The sequence below is a fragment of the Sciurus vulgaris genome (assembly GCF_902686455.1).
Source record: "Sciurus vulgaris genome assembly, chromosome: 2".
Taxonomy (NCBI): Eukaryota; Metazoa; Chordata; class Mammalia; order Rodentia; family Sciuridae; genus Sciurus; species Sciurus vulgaris.
In genome coordinates, this window is record NC_136462.1 from 159,047,180 (window position 1) to 159,064,020 (window position 16,841).

General features: G+C 36.8%; 1 protein-coding gene across 1 annotated transcript; it reads left to right on the forward strand.

The window, feature by feature from the left end:
• Nucleotides 1-7: 7 nt before the first annotated feature.
• Nucleotides 8-16,773, forward strand: CRNKL1 (crooked neck pre-mRNA splicing factor 1). The gene is made up of 14 exons (XM_079124257.1): nt 8-73; nt 1,855-2,007; nt 2,863-2,954; nt 3,812-3,970; nt 4,412-4,578; nt 6,629-6,807; nt 7,942-8,112; nt 9,011-9,202; nt 9,982-10,041; nt 10,755-10,835; nt 11,521-11,760; nt 12,908-13,009; nt 13,657-13,905; nt 14,806-16,773. Exons 1-14 carry the CDS (start codon nt 23-25, stop codon nt 14,971-14,973), a joined length of 2,064 nt encoding a protein of 687 aa, XP_078980383.1. The 5' UTR covers nt 8-22; the 3' UTR covers nt 14,974-16,773.
• The last annotated feature ends 68 nt before the right edge of the window (nt 16,774-16,841 follow it).

A 16,841-nucleotide genomic window follows, 5' to 3' on the forward strand; every position in this document is an offset into this window, starting at 1 on the left:
CCCGAGGCCCGCTACTGCAGACATGGCGGCCTCCACCGCGGCTGGGAAACAGCGCATTCCCAAAGTGGCTAAGGTAGGCGTTAGCGAGGGGCTTTGTGGGAGGGGGTCCGCGAAAGGGTTGCCCGCAGCTGCATCCCTGGTGGTGCTTGAGTCAAGAGAGTGTTGACTCGGGGACAGGCACTCCCTGGGAGAGTCCGTAGGAGAAACAGGGGAACGGGCTGTCGGTGTTGAGATAGGGAATCTTGTACCTAGAGCGCAACTAGTGTCGGCATAGCCCTTGTTCTGGAAGTAATTCTTGCAGGGCAAGAGTGGGGTCGTTCAGCAAAGATTTGTCGAGCCAGGCACTGTGTTAGGTGCTGAAGTTCCACCCTAAGCGGGCAGCTGGCACTACTCAAATAAAACACGAATAAATGTAAGGTGGCAGTCTGGCTAGATGTTACTAATGTTGTTTAGGGTGCTCTTCAGAATAAACTTGGCTGAGGACTTGAAGGCTGCATAGGAGTTAACCCAACTGATATTGGAGGGAATGAGAGTAGATTACGGGAGTTGCTAAGTGGCACAATTTAAGTAAGTTAAACAGATTTATTATCTGTTATTTTCAAGGATGGCTGATACTTACCAAGTGCTTAATATATGGAAAGCCTTATCCTAAGCTTTTCCAGATACTCTTCCTCTTACTTGTTTGGCCAGCCCAGAAGGCTTTCTTAAGCTTGACTTTTAGGTATCTAGATGACTTCCAGAGATACTGCATATAAAGTACCTGTGTTCATTAAATTTAGGTCATCATCATCATCACTGCTCCATGAATAACATTAAATATTAATTGTCATTAAGTATTTCTTGTTCAAAACAGTATTTTTTACCTGAGGTACTAGAATTGAATTTAGGGCCTTGCACATGCTAGGCAAGTGCTTTGCCGCAGAGCTACATCATCAACCCTTTTTACTTTGAGACAGGATATTGCCTACTTGCCCTGACTGGTGGCCAATTTGAGATCCTTCTGCCCACTGTGCCCGCTAAATTCTATAAACTTTAATTTGCATCTTTGGTTCAATAGAAATAGAATGGCAGGTACATTAAAATTATGGCCACGTTTAAATGTTATTTAAACATTTTTCACAGCCACACTTAAAAAAGCAAAATGCAGATGACTTTAATAATATATTTTATTTAATCTAGTGTATTCAAAGTGTTATTTCAACATGTCATCAATATAAAAATGTTTGGTAAGATAGTTTATTCTTTTTTTCCATACTAAACCTTAAAAACTAGTTTTTACACTTATAGGCCAGCTCAGTTTAGACTCACCACATGTGACTCACAGCCACTGTATTGGATAGCACAGTTCTAAGACTTCATTAAGCTTGAAGTCAAATGATGGGATAAGCTTGAAGTCAAATGATGGGAACTTGTTCAATAAGTTTAAGTTGACTTAAAATGCTATGAAAAATCAAACCAGTCATCAACAAGGGCATTAAAATAAGTTTAAGAATTCTGTGAACGAAAGTCATAATGCTGGATAAGAAACCACACAACTCTTGGTAAAGCAAAACCTCTGGTGAGAATTTTACCTAATCTCACAATTCATTATTATAGTTACCTAAAGGTGAAAACTTGCAATTATTTTTGCCACCTTTTTCTCTTGAGACTTTTACCTATTTGTTTGTAGTAGATGTTATTCTAGATCAAAATTGTTTTCCTATTCAGTCTCATGGAGAAATGTGAATGTGACATCCAAAGAGGTCATCTTGTAGTCATACTTAGGAAGTTCACATCCTAAAAACTTTATCCTTGTTTCTTAAACCTTGTGTGAAGAATATCTGCCAAAAATAGACATGTCTTCTTTTTTAAAAGGTAAAAAACAAAGCCCCAGCTGAAGTACAGATAACTGCTGAACAACTCTTACGAGAAGCTAAAGAAAGAGAACTTGAGCTTCTTCCACCTCCCCCTCAACAGAAGATCACAGATGAAGAAGAATTAAATGATTACAAACTAAGGAAAAGGAAGGTCAGTCTGTCCACTAATTGTTAAGAATTTATAGGTTGGTTTGGAAAGTTCCTTATTCCTTTGAATCTATAAAATGTAATGAGGTGTTTCTTTTTCTAGTCACATGAATAACATAATTTTTGATCATCAGATAACCATTTTATAGAAATATATATTATATATATTATATATATTATATATATATAATATATATAATGGCTATGAATTGTCTGTTTAAAAGAAATTAAATTCACTAGAGATGTAATTTTAGTGCTGAACCAAAGATGGGTGGAAGTTTAACAGGTGGAACAACTGTCATGCGGAAGAGAGGTATGCTTGCCAAGGCTCATTGGGTACCTCTGTCTGTATCACCTGTTGTGGTTAAGAGTTAGGACCTGGGGAAGAATCACAAGAAGCCTTTGGGATCTGATTTGACCTCCTCACTCTAGAATGTTGGATTATTTTAAGCCACTAATCCTGTTGTGTTCACTTATTTGTTATTCTCAATGAGTTACATATGAAATTCTGAGAATTACTGAGATGACTTAAAGGTAATATTTGAAAACATTTTCATATGAGGAACAAGAATAGAGCATATTAAAAGTATCAGTTGTCATGGATGATAGGAAACAATATCAAAATTCTGCCAATAACTCTTTATATCTACAGTTTTCTCTTTATTATATGTAAAACTTTAAAGAAACGTGATTATAAACTTCTATTGTGGGAGTCTTATTCCTCAAGGACTCCAGCATGTAACTTCTTTTAAGTAAGAATAAAATGAACAACCATTTTAGAAGGTGACTTATAATAGACAAAGAGTGATGTTATTTTTAGTCACTTTCCCTTTAACTGACCCTCTTTGTCTTCTTCCAGACTTTTGAAGATAACATAAGAAAAAACAGGACAGTGATTAGTAATTGGATAAAGTACGCACAATGGGAAGAAAGTCTAAAGGAGATTCAAAGGTAAAATTGCTAAGATTATAATTGTGTATCTAAAGATGCCATAAATTAACAGATATAAAAAATGTAGAAAATGTCATTGTTGAGAGTGTGATTTTGTAGATAAAGATATCATAAGTTAACAGATATAAAAGAACAGAAAGATTTAAAGCACAGGTAAAAGAGTGTGCCTCTGGTATTTGTTCTATGGAACCCAACGGTTCCCTTGAAGGGCCTCAGGGCTGCTACACAGATATTCTGAGGGACATGGCAGGAGGACTTTCCACAGGTAGGTCTTGCCACCAGCACACACTCTACAGATACAGAAATACAGAGTCTGCCTCCAGATTCACCTCCTTTATATGTTATTGAGATTTTTAAGATAAAAGTGGTCCACCAAAAAGATAAAAATTGTGTCTTGATCGTTGGTGTTATGTAGCCTTTCTGCACTCTCCCCTCACTCGCTTTTCCCTAGTGTGCCTGTGTACCTGCCACTCCCTAAGTACATTAGTTCTCCTTTCTATGTCACTTGGCTGTTCTCTCTACCTGTTGGAGTACTTCTCCCCACAACCTTGGCCTCTCCTCAAGTTCAGAATTCTAGGCTAGGTGATGTTCATCACACATCATCATTTCTTTCTCTCTGCTTCACTGTATGGGTCTTAACTACAATGTTTATCATATTATATTATAGTTACATGCTAGCCTATCATTCTGTAAGACTTGATAAGGTACTTGAGAATTTCCTATCTCTTCATCCTTTCATGCCCAGAACCTGGCTCATGGTAGACACTGAATGAAATTCAGAGAGTTTGAAACAATTGCTATACATGTTACATGCTCTTTTTTTTTTTTTTGATACCCTTTAAATCTTGCTTCTTAAGGGCACGATCCATATACGAGCGTGCTTTAGATGTAGACTATCGAAACATTACACTCTGGCTGAAATATGCAGAAATGGAAATGAAGAATCGCCAGGTCAACCATGCCCGAAATATCTGGGACCGTGCCATCACAACTCTGCCACGAGTCAACCAATTCTGGTAAGTTTCTGATCTGCTAGAACAGCCTTTTATAGATTGTTGTACAAAAAAGTTCTACATTTTTATGTATTTGCTTTATTTACATAGTTATAAATGTTGTACATAATTAAATTTGCATCCTAGTAAGTGCTTTTTAATGTTCCATAGTCTGTTGTCATAAGCCTAATGTTTAATAGCTTTGTAATCAAAACTGACACTTTAATTATAATGATATTGCATGCAAAACTTCTTGTTGGACTAGGCAATTTTTAAGAAAAAATAACTTTTCCCTCCAAGGTTCATCCTTTTTCAGGTTTATATTTCATGTTTGATTTAACCATGAGAAAAGATAAAACTTTAAATCCTCCCACTAATAAAAGACAAACTAAAAATTGTCAAAGCTCATTTTTTCCCCTAAGTCATTCCTGCCATGACAGATATTTTTGGATGATCTTATTAAAGGTACAAGTACACATACATGGAGGAGATGTTGGGGAACATTGCTGGCGCTCGACAGGTGTTTGAGCGCTGGATGGAATGGCAGCCTGAGGAGCAAGCCTGGCACTCCTACATCAACTTTGAGCTAAGATACAAAGAGGTGGAACGGGCCCGCACCATTTATGAACGATATATCCTTTGAATGAGATCTGAGTGGTACCATTGTTGTCCTGGAAGCTGTTCCTCCCATAGAGATGTTATGGTCAGGACATGTAGCCATTAGTGTTACACCAGAAGTCAGAAATGCAAGTTTCATCAGTTTCACATTTATTTTGTAGGGATAGATTGGTCCTACTGAAAATTTGTGGTTTGGGTGAGTGAGTCCTTTCCAGTAAGGCTTTAGGCTTTAGGTTTATTTCTATTTTAGTACTAATGCTCTGGTTCCTTGTAGAAAATGATATACTAAGGTCCTGGCTGCTATAGCCAGTCCTTTTTTGGGGAGGTTTTTGTTGGACATTTTGTTGGACTTTTCCTGGAGTTCATCCAGAAGTTTACCATTTACCAGCTGTGTGATGCTGTCACTTCTTGCTGAGCTAGGCAATTTTTTCAGAATTTAACTCCTTTGAGCCCTGGTGCCCTCTTCTTTAAAACAAGAATAAAAATGCCTGGGGATGTTGCTTAGTGGTAGAGCACTTGCCTAGTAGGTGCAAAGTCCTAGGTGATTCCCATCACTGCTGGATAAAAACAAAAAACCTGGGGCCAGGGTTGTGACTCAATGGTAAAGCACCCACCTCGCAAGTGTGAGGCACTAGGTTCAATTCTCAGCACCACATATAAATAAATAAAAATAAAGTTCCATCAACAACTAAAAAAAAAATTAAAATAAAAAAAAAAAAAACCTTTTGTGGTATGAAGATTAATCAACAACTTGGAACCACTTTTAGAAACAGAAGCACAACAATCCTTACTACTCACAGATCCCATAGTTGTAAGTTCACATTCTTGCTAACTTTTATTTGTAATCCCAAAATCAGCGATCACAGTACTTTGCAATCATTTGTGGACATGTGCACAGCAGTGAAAAATTTGAGTTGCTTGCTCTGCATATTTCCAGCCCGAGTCCAGTAAAGCACTACTCTGCTTCCATGTTTCAGCCTCAAATAGTGATGCCCAGGAGGTGAAGAGAGGAGGGGCTGGTGCTGTGCCTCTCAAAGAGCTCTAGTTCTCGGGACAGTGGGATGGGACTTGAATACTCAATTCTGACCCCCTTAGTGGGGCAGTTTCAGGTCGATTACTTAACTCTTTGGGACCATAGCTTCTGTTGTAAAATAAAGAAAACAGCCTTCCAGAATTAGTTGTTTTTAGAATTTAAGGTTATAATCTATATGAGATGTGTGTATGTACACATTTCCCCTAGGAGTAATAGCTTGGCATTCAATGCGGTGACTTTATAGAATATAACTATTGTAAACAACAAGAATCAACTTTATCATGCAATGTTAAGGTCTTAATTGTCCCTACTTGTTTTAACATTAGTTTAACAGAAGGTTTCATAGCACTTGCTGTGTGCCAGTCATTATTCTAAGGACTTTTACAAATACTGTCAATCCCTCATGCCAGCTCTATACAGTGTAGGAACTACTCCCATTCTATGCTCGAGGACTGAGGCATGAGTATGTCTTGACCAGGATCTCATAGGTATGATGAGGCGGGATTTGAACCCAGCAGAGCAGCTTCAGAACTGATATTCTTAATATATTTACCATATTTGAATGTATTACTACTTTGGAAATTAATTCTTTCTTCAGGAAAGATAGATTATAAATAGGTTCTGTTAGGAAATAAAATGGTAATTCAAAACTTTATCTTTTGGCTCTAGTTCACAGTTTTCTTCATGTGGTATGATTGTTTCCACCACCCACCTCAATCATATGTTCAGGTATTAAGGTTATTGAGCTTATATAATATAATAGATCCTGTTTATTGACCATGTTCTTTTCTTTTCATTTATTTTTTATTTTATTATTATAGTACTGGAGATAGGCAAGTACAACATTGAAGGCAGATAGAGGTGAATACCCTTGTGAAGACCAGAGATGAGTCTTATTGTACCTTTGTTTATCACCCCTAGTGTCATAGTTTGAATTATTGGGGTTTTAGAGTTTGGTATGGCTTTGGTGTTTATGTGATTTCTTTTTAAGCCATGTTGTCTTGCCTGGTATTTCCTTAATTCCCCTGCACTTGTCCTTGTGCACCCTGATGTGAAGAACTGGATCAAGTATGCCCGCTTTGAAGAGAAACATGCTTATTTTGCCCATGCACGCAAAGTGTATGAGAGAGCTGTGGAATTCTTTGGAGATGAACATATGGATGAACACCTTTATGTTGCCTTTGCCAAATTTGAGGAAAATCAGAAAGAAGTAAGTATACTTCAGTAAATTGATTGCATTGCAAAACAACTTACAAAAGATTACATCTTGTGCACAATGAGGTCATTTCCATTTTTTCTTATTTGTCTTTAGAGAAAATGTTTTGCAAAGACAAAAACAATCTCATACAGAAAATAGTATACATATGGGGCTGAGATGCAGATTGGGACCTGAATGATTGTGGATTTTATCATAACTGTCTTAATTTTGTTTTATTTGCTTGCAAATTAAGCTTTTAAATCTGAATGTCTATGAACTTGAGAGTTCTTTGGCAGCCTCATTAAAGGAGTTTACAGGTAATAAACTTGGGCAGCAAAAAGCCAGAAGCTCTCAGAACAGAGAATGGAATTCAGAATGAAACAGAGCTTGCCCCACAAAATAAGTTCTTCTCTTCCTTAGTTGTATATAAAAAGAATCTGACAGTACCTCAAATAATGTAGACTTGATAGAGGTAGGCTGAGACCTTGCACAAATGCTGGAGAGTCCAGATTCTGTTCCAAAAGGGAAGCATTGAAAGGTTTGAAGTGAGAGAGTATTTGGATATGATTTATATTTTAAGGAGTACTACTGGCTAATTTATAGAGAATATATTGCAGAAGAGGGGAGATTAGCAAAAGTAGAAGCAGATGTGACCAGTGGTGAAACTTTTGAAATGGTTCACGTTAGAAATCGAAATAGGTCAGCAGCAGGGAGAAAAGAAAAGGGCTGTGTTGAAGAGGTAGAAATGGCAGGGCTTGTTGAAGAAGTGAATGTGAGAAATGAGAAGAGGAAAGGAATAAAAAAAGGAAATTTTGATGTGAGTTAGCATATGACTATAGGTGTTGCCTACTAAGATTGGGAAGACTGGGAAGAACCAGCTTAGAAGTAGAGAGAAAAAAGTTCAGTTTGGGTCCTGTTTAGTTTGAGTTTTGCAATAAACCTCCAACTTGTAATACTAACCAGACAACGTTAAATGTGGAGCTCAAAGATGAACTCCTGACACAAATACTTCAGCCAAAGAGAGAAGAAAAGGTTTATTTTGAACATTTTGACACCTTAAAATCTTAGGAGTAATACTATTACTCTCTTTTTTTGTGACTAGAATGAGAATGTGTAATGGAAGGTAGTCATCCTGTCTGCTTTTAGTTTGAAAGGGTACGAGTCATCTACAAGTATGCCCTGGATAGAATTCCAAAACACGAGGCCCAAGATCTCTTTAAAAATTATACCATCTTTGAGAAGAAATTTGGTGATAGGCGGGGTATTGAAGACATCATTGTGAGCAAACGGAGATTCCAGTATGAAGAAGAAGTGAAGGTAGGTGCTGGTGTGGGTGGTTAACTTTGATGTGCTTATCAGTACTAGTTGCTCTGACATGAATAATAGCAAGTTAAGGCTATCAATGGTTTCTTTTTTAATATCTGAGATCAGTGGCACATTTCGGACAAGTTGGAATACACAAGGCTGATAGAAAAGGCAGGCAAACCATACTTGGAGTTGCTATACCATTCATATGTGGAAAGTTGTCTATTAATTGCTGATAGTGTACTGTGGAACTTAAAATGTCCAAATTATTTGAGCTCTTTTTTGGAAGAAGATGGAAGAGTTGTAGGTATCTAAAACTCTGTTTTGCACATTATTTCCTTTAGCTTTAACTGCTTGGACAAGAGATGTATGGTAGATATGATTCCATTCTCATCCTTATGTACTGTGTTGATTTCAATTTAAAATAATAGCATTTTCCTTCACCATTATGCTATGTATTTAAAATTACTTTAGTCAGATTAAAATCTCTCCAAGTAAAGGAGTAAGTCTGGCATTAAGTGATGTGGTAGGTCAGCAAAATAAATTACTATTGACTGAAAAGGCAGGCTTCATAATTGTGAGCATGATAAAATTCCATCATAATTTTATTATAAATCTAATGATATGTACTCATATATATGTGTACATTAATAATACATTAATAAGAATAGGTGTCTCATTATTGAGTGATAGCTGTGTAGGAAAGGGACCACACCTAGCTAATAACCTCTCCTTTGGTTTTATTTTTTTATTTATGCTTTTTCAGGAATGGTGTTTTTCAAATGATATAACAGGTAAAATCTAGCAGAAAAAGTGCTAAACTATAAAAAGTCATTCTGGTGCCTCCTTTCAGCTCACACAGTATAGCTCTTGGTTTTGTCTTTATTAGTTAAGTGGCTTGTCTTTCTAGGCTAATCCACACAATTATGATGCATGGTTTGATTATTTGCGCTTGGTGGAAAGTGATGCAGAAGCTGAAACTGTGCGTGAGGTCTATGAGAGAGCCATTGCCAATGTCCCACCCATTCAGGAGAAGAGGCACTGGAAGCGCTACATATATCTTTGGATCAACTATGCACTCTATGAAGAATTGGAGGCAAAGGTAAAAATATTGAATTTTAGGTCAGCTATTAATGATTTCCTTACCCCTGTACTCATAGCTTATCTGTTGTGGGTAGTAATTACAATCCTTGAAACAGATAAGTTTAGTTTTAAATTCTTATAGGCCTCTGTTCAACCATATAGTTATATATTCTCTCTGCAACATTTTAAATTCTCTATACCTGTTGTGGGCAAAGTTGAGATGATAGGTTGTGTGTGTGTGCATTTTCTTCACAGCACTAAAAATCAAACTCGGGGTCTCACACGTGCTAGGCAAATCTATACCACTGTAAACAAAATAACATGGAACTTGAAAGAGAATAAGGTACCAATTCTCAGGTTAATTATATATAGTTTCCTGTAATTATGGGTTTTCTTGCAAATCTAGCTCACAAGCACAGCTAGATTATACATTTTTGTTTTAGGTTAAAATTAAATGACATTTTCAGATATTGGTCATATGTGAGTTAACTGATAAAGATTAACCTGCTATTGATCTGAGACCATAAAACATCTTTGTTTCTTTCTGCTATCAGGCAGATCCTTTCTACAAAGAAGCGCTCAGAGTTTGATGTCTATATTGTTGGTGATTCTTAAACCAAAGTTTGATGGCCACAGGTAGTTCATAGTTTTAATCATAAATGGAATCAGGGTTTGAAAATAGCCACTTGAAAAAACATATTCAATGTTGGGAGTGTACATTTTTACTGATAAAATTAGTAACTAGTGAAGTTAGTGTTAGCAACAGACTTTAATATTTTGTGAAAATTTTTTATACAGGATCCTGAAAGGACAAGACAGGTATATCAAGCCTCTTTGGAACTAATTCCTCACAAAAAGGTATGTTTGCTCTAAAGTGTTCAACTTCATCCAAGTCAAAATCTTCGTCTATTACTTGTGAAATAATAGAATGAAATAACATTTAGAGATTATTTCCTTGTACTAGGCACCATAGAAAACATAAATAAGAATGAGTTTACACTCTAGTTCAGAGGATAAGCTGCATTGAGAAACAAACTAATAATATAGATGATATGTAAGAAATTCAGAGGAAGCTGGGTAATTTGAATAGACTGAGTATGAAGAGGAAGACATTGATAGAGTTCACACAACATATGTGAGAGACACAGAACTGTGTTTTGATAATTTAGTGCATCCCTTGCTTGTCTAGAGATGGTTGAGATGTTACCTTTCCCATGTTTCCCAGCACAGGAAACAAAGTCTTTCCTGCTGAAACAAAGTCTTTCTTGCTGTTGAAGTATTGCCAAGTTATCTTCTCAGAATAGACATAGGATGTTCTGTCTACATACAAATGGCCCACAAAACTAGGCCTATTCAGAGAGGCTGCAGGGTCAAGAAATACTGTAAAGTATATGAATCATGTTTTTAACTGTTGTGAAATCTTTACTTGTAAGTAAGCAAAATACATCCTGCCTCACTCAGAATTTTCAGGAAAATCTTAACTGCCAGTAGCCTTTGGTTAATTTAGATTTTCTTTAACTCAATATAAATTAATTTCTTCAGCTATATATTTTTGTGCTTTTGTTTCCTAGTTCACGTTTGCCAAAATGTGGTTATATTATGCACAATTTGAAATAAGACAGAAAAATTTACCATTTGCCAGAAGAGCTTTGGTAAGTAAAGAAAGGCTCAGATGCTTCATGAAGTTATATAAGAAGAAATTTTAAATCTTAGTCCTTACAAGTTATATAATTCCTACTCTACTTAAGAAACAACAGAAATTTCTATCTTTATAGCCTGGGGCCTGTTAGAAAGCCCTAGGAAAAAAACATTGGATGATGATACTTAAATTATTCTTATTACCTAAGGCAAATGAACATTCTCTTTCAACACTGGAAATGTCTATAGCTACCAGTTGCTAGATCTGTCCTCAGACTAGACTCAAGAGTCTGGTCCCTCGCAAACTTCCAGTGTATTAAATGCATCTTCCTCCTAAAAATTGTTCCAAAATTTTTAATAGGATCAAATGCTCTATTTAAATATAATTTCTCTTTAGATAAGCTACTATTACTATTACCCTGGCTGTGGACAGCAAGTCAATTGTCACTCTTTGATTACCTTTTTATTTGAAGGAGGTTTTCATATCTGACATCCATTTTCCCTGAGAAAGCTTAAAATCCAAAATAGTGGACTAGGTACCAGTGAGCACAGGCCATCTTGTCAACTGATTGAGCTAGAGAAGTTTACTCTGGCCTTTTGTCAAGAGCCACTGTGAACAGTGTTATATTACAGAGCAACATTATGGCCTGCCATGTTTAAATGATGGTATCACAATCATCTGGTCATTTTATTTTCCAGGGAACTTCCATAGGCAAATGTCCAAAGAACAAGTTATTTAAAGGTTACATAGAATTGGAGCTGCAGCTTCGAGAATTTGACAGATGCCGAAAGCTTTATGAAAAGTTTCTGGAATTTGGGCCTGAAAATTGTACCTCCTGGATTAAATTTGCAGAATTAGAGACAATCCTTGGTGATATTGAAAGAGCCCGGGCCATTTATGAGTTAGCCATCAGCCAACCACGCTTAGACATGCCAGAGGTGAGGATCTCAAGTTGCATGTAATTTTGTTCTAGACACTTCTCTAGTATTCCTTTAGATAACTAAGAGTGGTGTGTGTGTGTGTTTTAGAATATAAACAGGCTCTAACTAACCTCCAATTTCTTCCATTTATATAGGATTTTTCTGTTTGTTGGATAGGAAGGTGGGCAGGGTTGGGGGGTAGTTGGAAAAAGAAGCCCTCTAACGGGTGCAGTAAACACCCAGGATGAATTAGGATATAGAGGTGTGGATGATGAGCTCTCTTCTTCCCTTCCTCAAATGGGGAAGGGAAGAAAAGGCCTGGCAAGCAAACAGCCAGCAGGCAGCCCATCTGCAGAATAGGAGAGATGGAGGTGGAGACAGCACATCCCTGTTCTAATACAATTTTGCCTGGATTGGGCCAATAAAAGAGGCTCCAATTAGCCCATGATGTTCCTAGAATATAATTGCTGCTGTCCTGGTGTACTGGCCAGCCTTCAGTAGTTAAGCTTGAGCCACGTGGTGGTGCCAGACTATAGGACCGATTTGAGTGACACTGGAGTCACAGCTTACTCAGCCATTTTGTCAGTATTGACCTAACATGACCCTACATTTAATGGTCAGGCCTGATTGCCTACATCAGGACAGTGCTTTGTATCTCTGGTTCCATCTCCTGGCCTCAGTTCTTCTACCAGACTGCTGCTCCCAAGTGTCCAGACCACAGTTTATTTATTCTTGTGCCCTGACAAGTAGGCACCTATTCAATAAATGCTTGTTGAATTTAACTCAAATAACAAAGAATTTACAGTAGAGGTAAAAATATACTGACTGATTTGGGCCAGTTTTCTCCCTGGAGGTTAATGATATGTGGCAGTATCATGAAAGTACCTGGGAGACACTTAGCAAATTTCTCTTGATTAAATTGAACATTTTGGAAAAACTCCAAAGGAGAATCTAAAACTGAATCCAGTTTTGGACCTGTAATCTAGAATTCTAGCTGAGTTTTGGCAAGCTTATAAATGCCAATATTATTTCATTCACATGCTGTTGATTAATTGCTTAGCAAAAGTTCTGTTCATGGATGTAGGTTAGACTGATAGGTAAGCTGGATTTTGGATGGGGCATGCTGCTTTGTTAAATGTCAAGACTAACCTATTATTTTTCTTAGGTGCTTTGGAAATCATATATTGATTTTGAAATTGAACAGGAAGAAACTGAAAGAACAAGAAATCTTTATCGACAGTTGCTTCAGCGAACACAGCATGTCAAGGTATCCTGTGGTTTGTTGTTGAACTTTGATTTTGCTTGAATCAGCAATGCTAAAAAAAATCCTTTCTGTATTTTAACTGCTCTTTATTAAAAAATTTGATTTAGCCATGCACAATGATGCACATCTGTAATCTCAGGTACTTGGAAGGTTGAGGCAGAAGGATCAGAAGTTCAAGGCCAGCTTGGGCACCTTAGTGATACCCTATCCCAAAATAAATTTTTTTTAAAAAGGCTGGAGATGTACCTCGGTGGTAGAGTACTTACCCAGCATGCATAAGGTGCTGAGTTCAATCTCCAGTACTGCAGGAAAAAAAGAAAATTTATTTTAAATTATTTCCTTCCTTTTAAAGAGAACCCAGAAGTCTTAGAGGACTTGTGAATGTTAAACTTACACCAGGGCATTGTTTGTACTGCGTGTGAATATCTTCAATATCACAAGACTGAAAAAAGTTCCTCTTTTCATGATTTTAATTGGATATGGAAACAGATTACTTCCATACTTACATTGAAGCATATATTCAGGACACTCTGTGAAACACTAGAGATGACTATATTATATTTAGATGTCATAACCTAGAAATTAGTTTTATTATATTACTGTCATCTAGGTGACATTGCTAATTTGGTTCCATAATAATTTTCTATAAGGTATGGATCAGTTTTGCTCAGTTTGAGTTGTCTTCAGGGAAAGAAGGAAGTGTGGCTAAATGCAGACAGATTTATGAAGAGGCTAACAAAACCATGCGGAACTGTGAAGAAAAGGAAGAGAGACTTATGCTGCTGGAATCCTGGCGTAACTTTGAAGATGAATTTGGAACAGCATCGGATAAGGAGAGAGTAGACAAACTCATGCCAGAAAAAGTCAAGAAAAGAAGAAAGGTCCAGGCTGATGATGGGGTAAGATTTGAGCCCTGGAGCTGTATGTAAAAATGCATGATTTTGAAGTTTGTTCAATTGGCATATGTACAACCTGAGGATGGGAACACACAGCCTAGAGTAGGAGTCACTTGCAGTCTGGCTTTTAAGGAAGGACAGCCAGGGTAGAGGATGGGAGGGAGCTGGCAAAGGCTTTTGGGGAATGGTTGAGTTCAGGAACTGTATAAAATGTGATAGTTCTAGAGTAGGAAGTCAGTGTGGAGGGAAATAAAACTGAGTGGAGCTAATCCCGAGAAAGTTTTGTAGGCTGGAGAAAGGAGTCTGGTGGGAATTATTAAAGGCTTTTATGGATAAAATGACATGACCAGATTGTTCTCCTACAGGAAGGCTTGAGGGTCTTAGATTGGAGAAAGAATACCTGTGAGAAAGCTGTTTTTGTAAGTTAAGCAAGTGAGGGTGGAAGCAGGGCCTAGCAGTGCAAATTTTGGGAAGTGAAAGTCAGTAGTTAGTTGGAGGTAAGGATGCGAGGGCAAAATTATAATAATCACTGGTATATGGCTTTCACTACTGGATAAATGTGAAGTAAAAACTTTACAAAATTGTAAACCTTAAATGTAAGACTGTAAGATATAGAGGCACTGTCTTCTTGCTTGACTGTGGAGCAGTTCTGCTAAGTTTTATTTTCTTCCACCAGGTTTTCCCATCTTGGTAAGATACAAATGTAGCAATCCCAGCCCAACAGTTGCTTATTCATGTCCAATCTTTTCAGGCTTGGCTTGTGAATTTTTTGCAGGTTTTGATATTGTTTTGTAAAATGAAGACAAGTTGAATTAGAACTCTGGGTTTCCAGTAAAAACTCTCCACTTTAATGTATTTTAGCCACCATGGTTGCTTGCCTTTTAATTTTTCTTATTTCTGTAGTCTGATGCAGGCTGGGAAGAATACTATGATTACATCTTTCCAGAAGATGCTGCCAACCAACCCAACCTCAAGCTCCTGGCCATGGCCAAACTTTGGAAGAAACAGCAACAGGAAAAGGAGGCTGCTGAGCAAGATCCAGATAAGGACGTGGATGAGAGTGAATCCTGACCTCTTCTTATTGAGAAATGTTTTATTATTTTTATAAATTAATAGTTTGGAACTCTTGTGACTCCTCGAAGTTTTTATATTCACCAGCAAGGAATCATTTGGAATCTTTGACAGCTCCTCTTTGAATAATTTTTTAAATGTTCTGGGTTAGGTAGGGATGAGGAATTGCAAGTAAAGGCATTTTTTAAATGCTGGATTTCTTCACCTGACTCCAAACTTTCCTAATGTTTGTCCATATCATGCATTAGGAAATATAATTGAGGTTGTTTAGCATCTATTTTAGATGGACCTGCAGACTTTTGACTTGTTTTTTAAAAGGTTTTCAGGTTGCATTCTGCAGTAATTTTTCAGGTGTGGTTTTCTTACATTATACATTTCATGAAACCTGTAACTTTTTACTATCTTCAAAGTCAGTCTTGAGTTCAGTCCCCACTGTCACTTGGTGACTGTATATCTTAACCTTTATTATCAGTTTCTTCACTCATAAAATAAGCCAGTTCTTTGACAGCACATTTCAAGAGTACATTAGAAAAAAAATATACTTGGTGCACAGTAAGTGTTCAATAAAATATTTGTTCTCTGCCACTCTCTTAAATATGTTCATTCCTTGTAGAACGGGATGTGCATAAATTAATATCAAAACATCCTTACCTTCTCAATAGTGGCCACTTACACCAAGTGCTATTAAAAACACTGGAAAGTAACTTACAGTGACTATTTCTTAAGTATTTTTTACTAATAACATTTTAGTTTCACTTACACTGTAATTAGTTTCTCAAACTGGTTAAGCTTTGTAGTTGACCTTTGACTTGTTTATAAAATGTGCTGTGACAAATGATGTCCCCTGTTCAAGTAAGTTTGGGAAACCCTCGGATTAAAGCTTAAACTGTTAATGGTTAATAGAGTCTCTACAGTTAGTCTTCTTGGATCCTTTGGTATGCTGTTATACATTATGAATCTTCATAGTGATGCTGTCCTATGGTTTCCCAAATTTAGTGAACAATGGAATTATTTCTATCTAGAATATCATCTGTGTGCTACAGTACAAAAAACATTTACTAATAACACCCAAAATGTTAAACTTACCCTGGGTTTAGAACATATGTAAAAACACTGAAGGTACCATATGCTAAATAGTGAAAACTTAAAAGTAGCACAAGAATAACATTTGCTTATGTTTTACTTATATTCTCAAGGAGAAAAACTGATCAGTTTCATTTAACTTAGCGTTTTTCAAGCATTTTTTTGTTTTGCTTTGTTTACTATGCAAGCATTAAAATATTTTCAAGACTGTTTTTCACCTATAGGACCATTAATGAGCAAATTTATTGTTAAATGTACAAATTCATCCAAGGGAGTAAAAGGGACTTGGTAATGTTAATTTCTATCTTGAAGATTATGGCATTTGAGGGCACAAGAAAACAGGACTAATAATAAACCTTTCATCCTCTGCTTTTGTCCCTGGACCAGTTTCACACTTTGGGGCGTCAGAATGGTTCTGTTGACTGAAGTCTTAGGAGAATTTATGGTTATGCTTTACTAAATGTGCGGAGTCAAGGGGAGAGATGAAGATAAGTCTGAATGTTAATGTAAGGACCAACCAGTCTTCCTAGGTTTATCTGTGCTGTTTATGTTGCATGTAGACATAAGAAAAAGTTAGGGATCATGTTCTCAAAGTCATAATAAGCATGTGTCAGTATGAAATGCTGGAAGGAAAGTTATTCTTTTGTGGGAGAACATGATGAATGCATTTATTTTTTTCCTATCCTGAACTTTCTACAGTAAAACTTTTTAATCATTTCATGTGGATTTTTCTTTAGTTTCTTCTTCTTTTACTTATTGAATATTTTCAGATGCTACAGGTGATG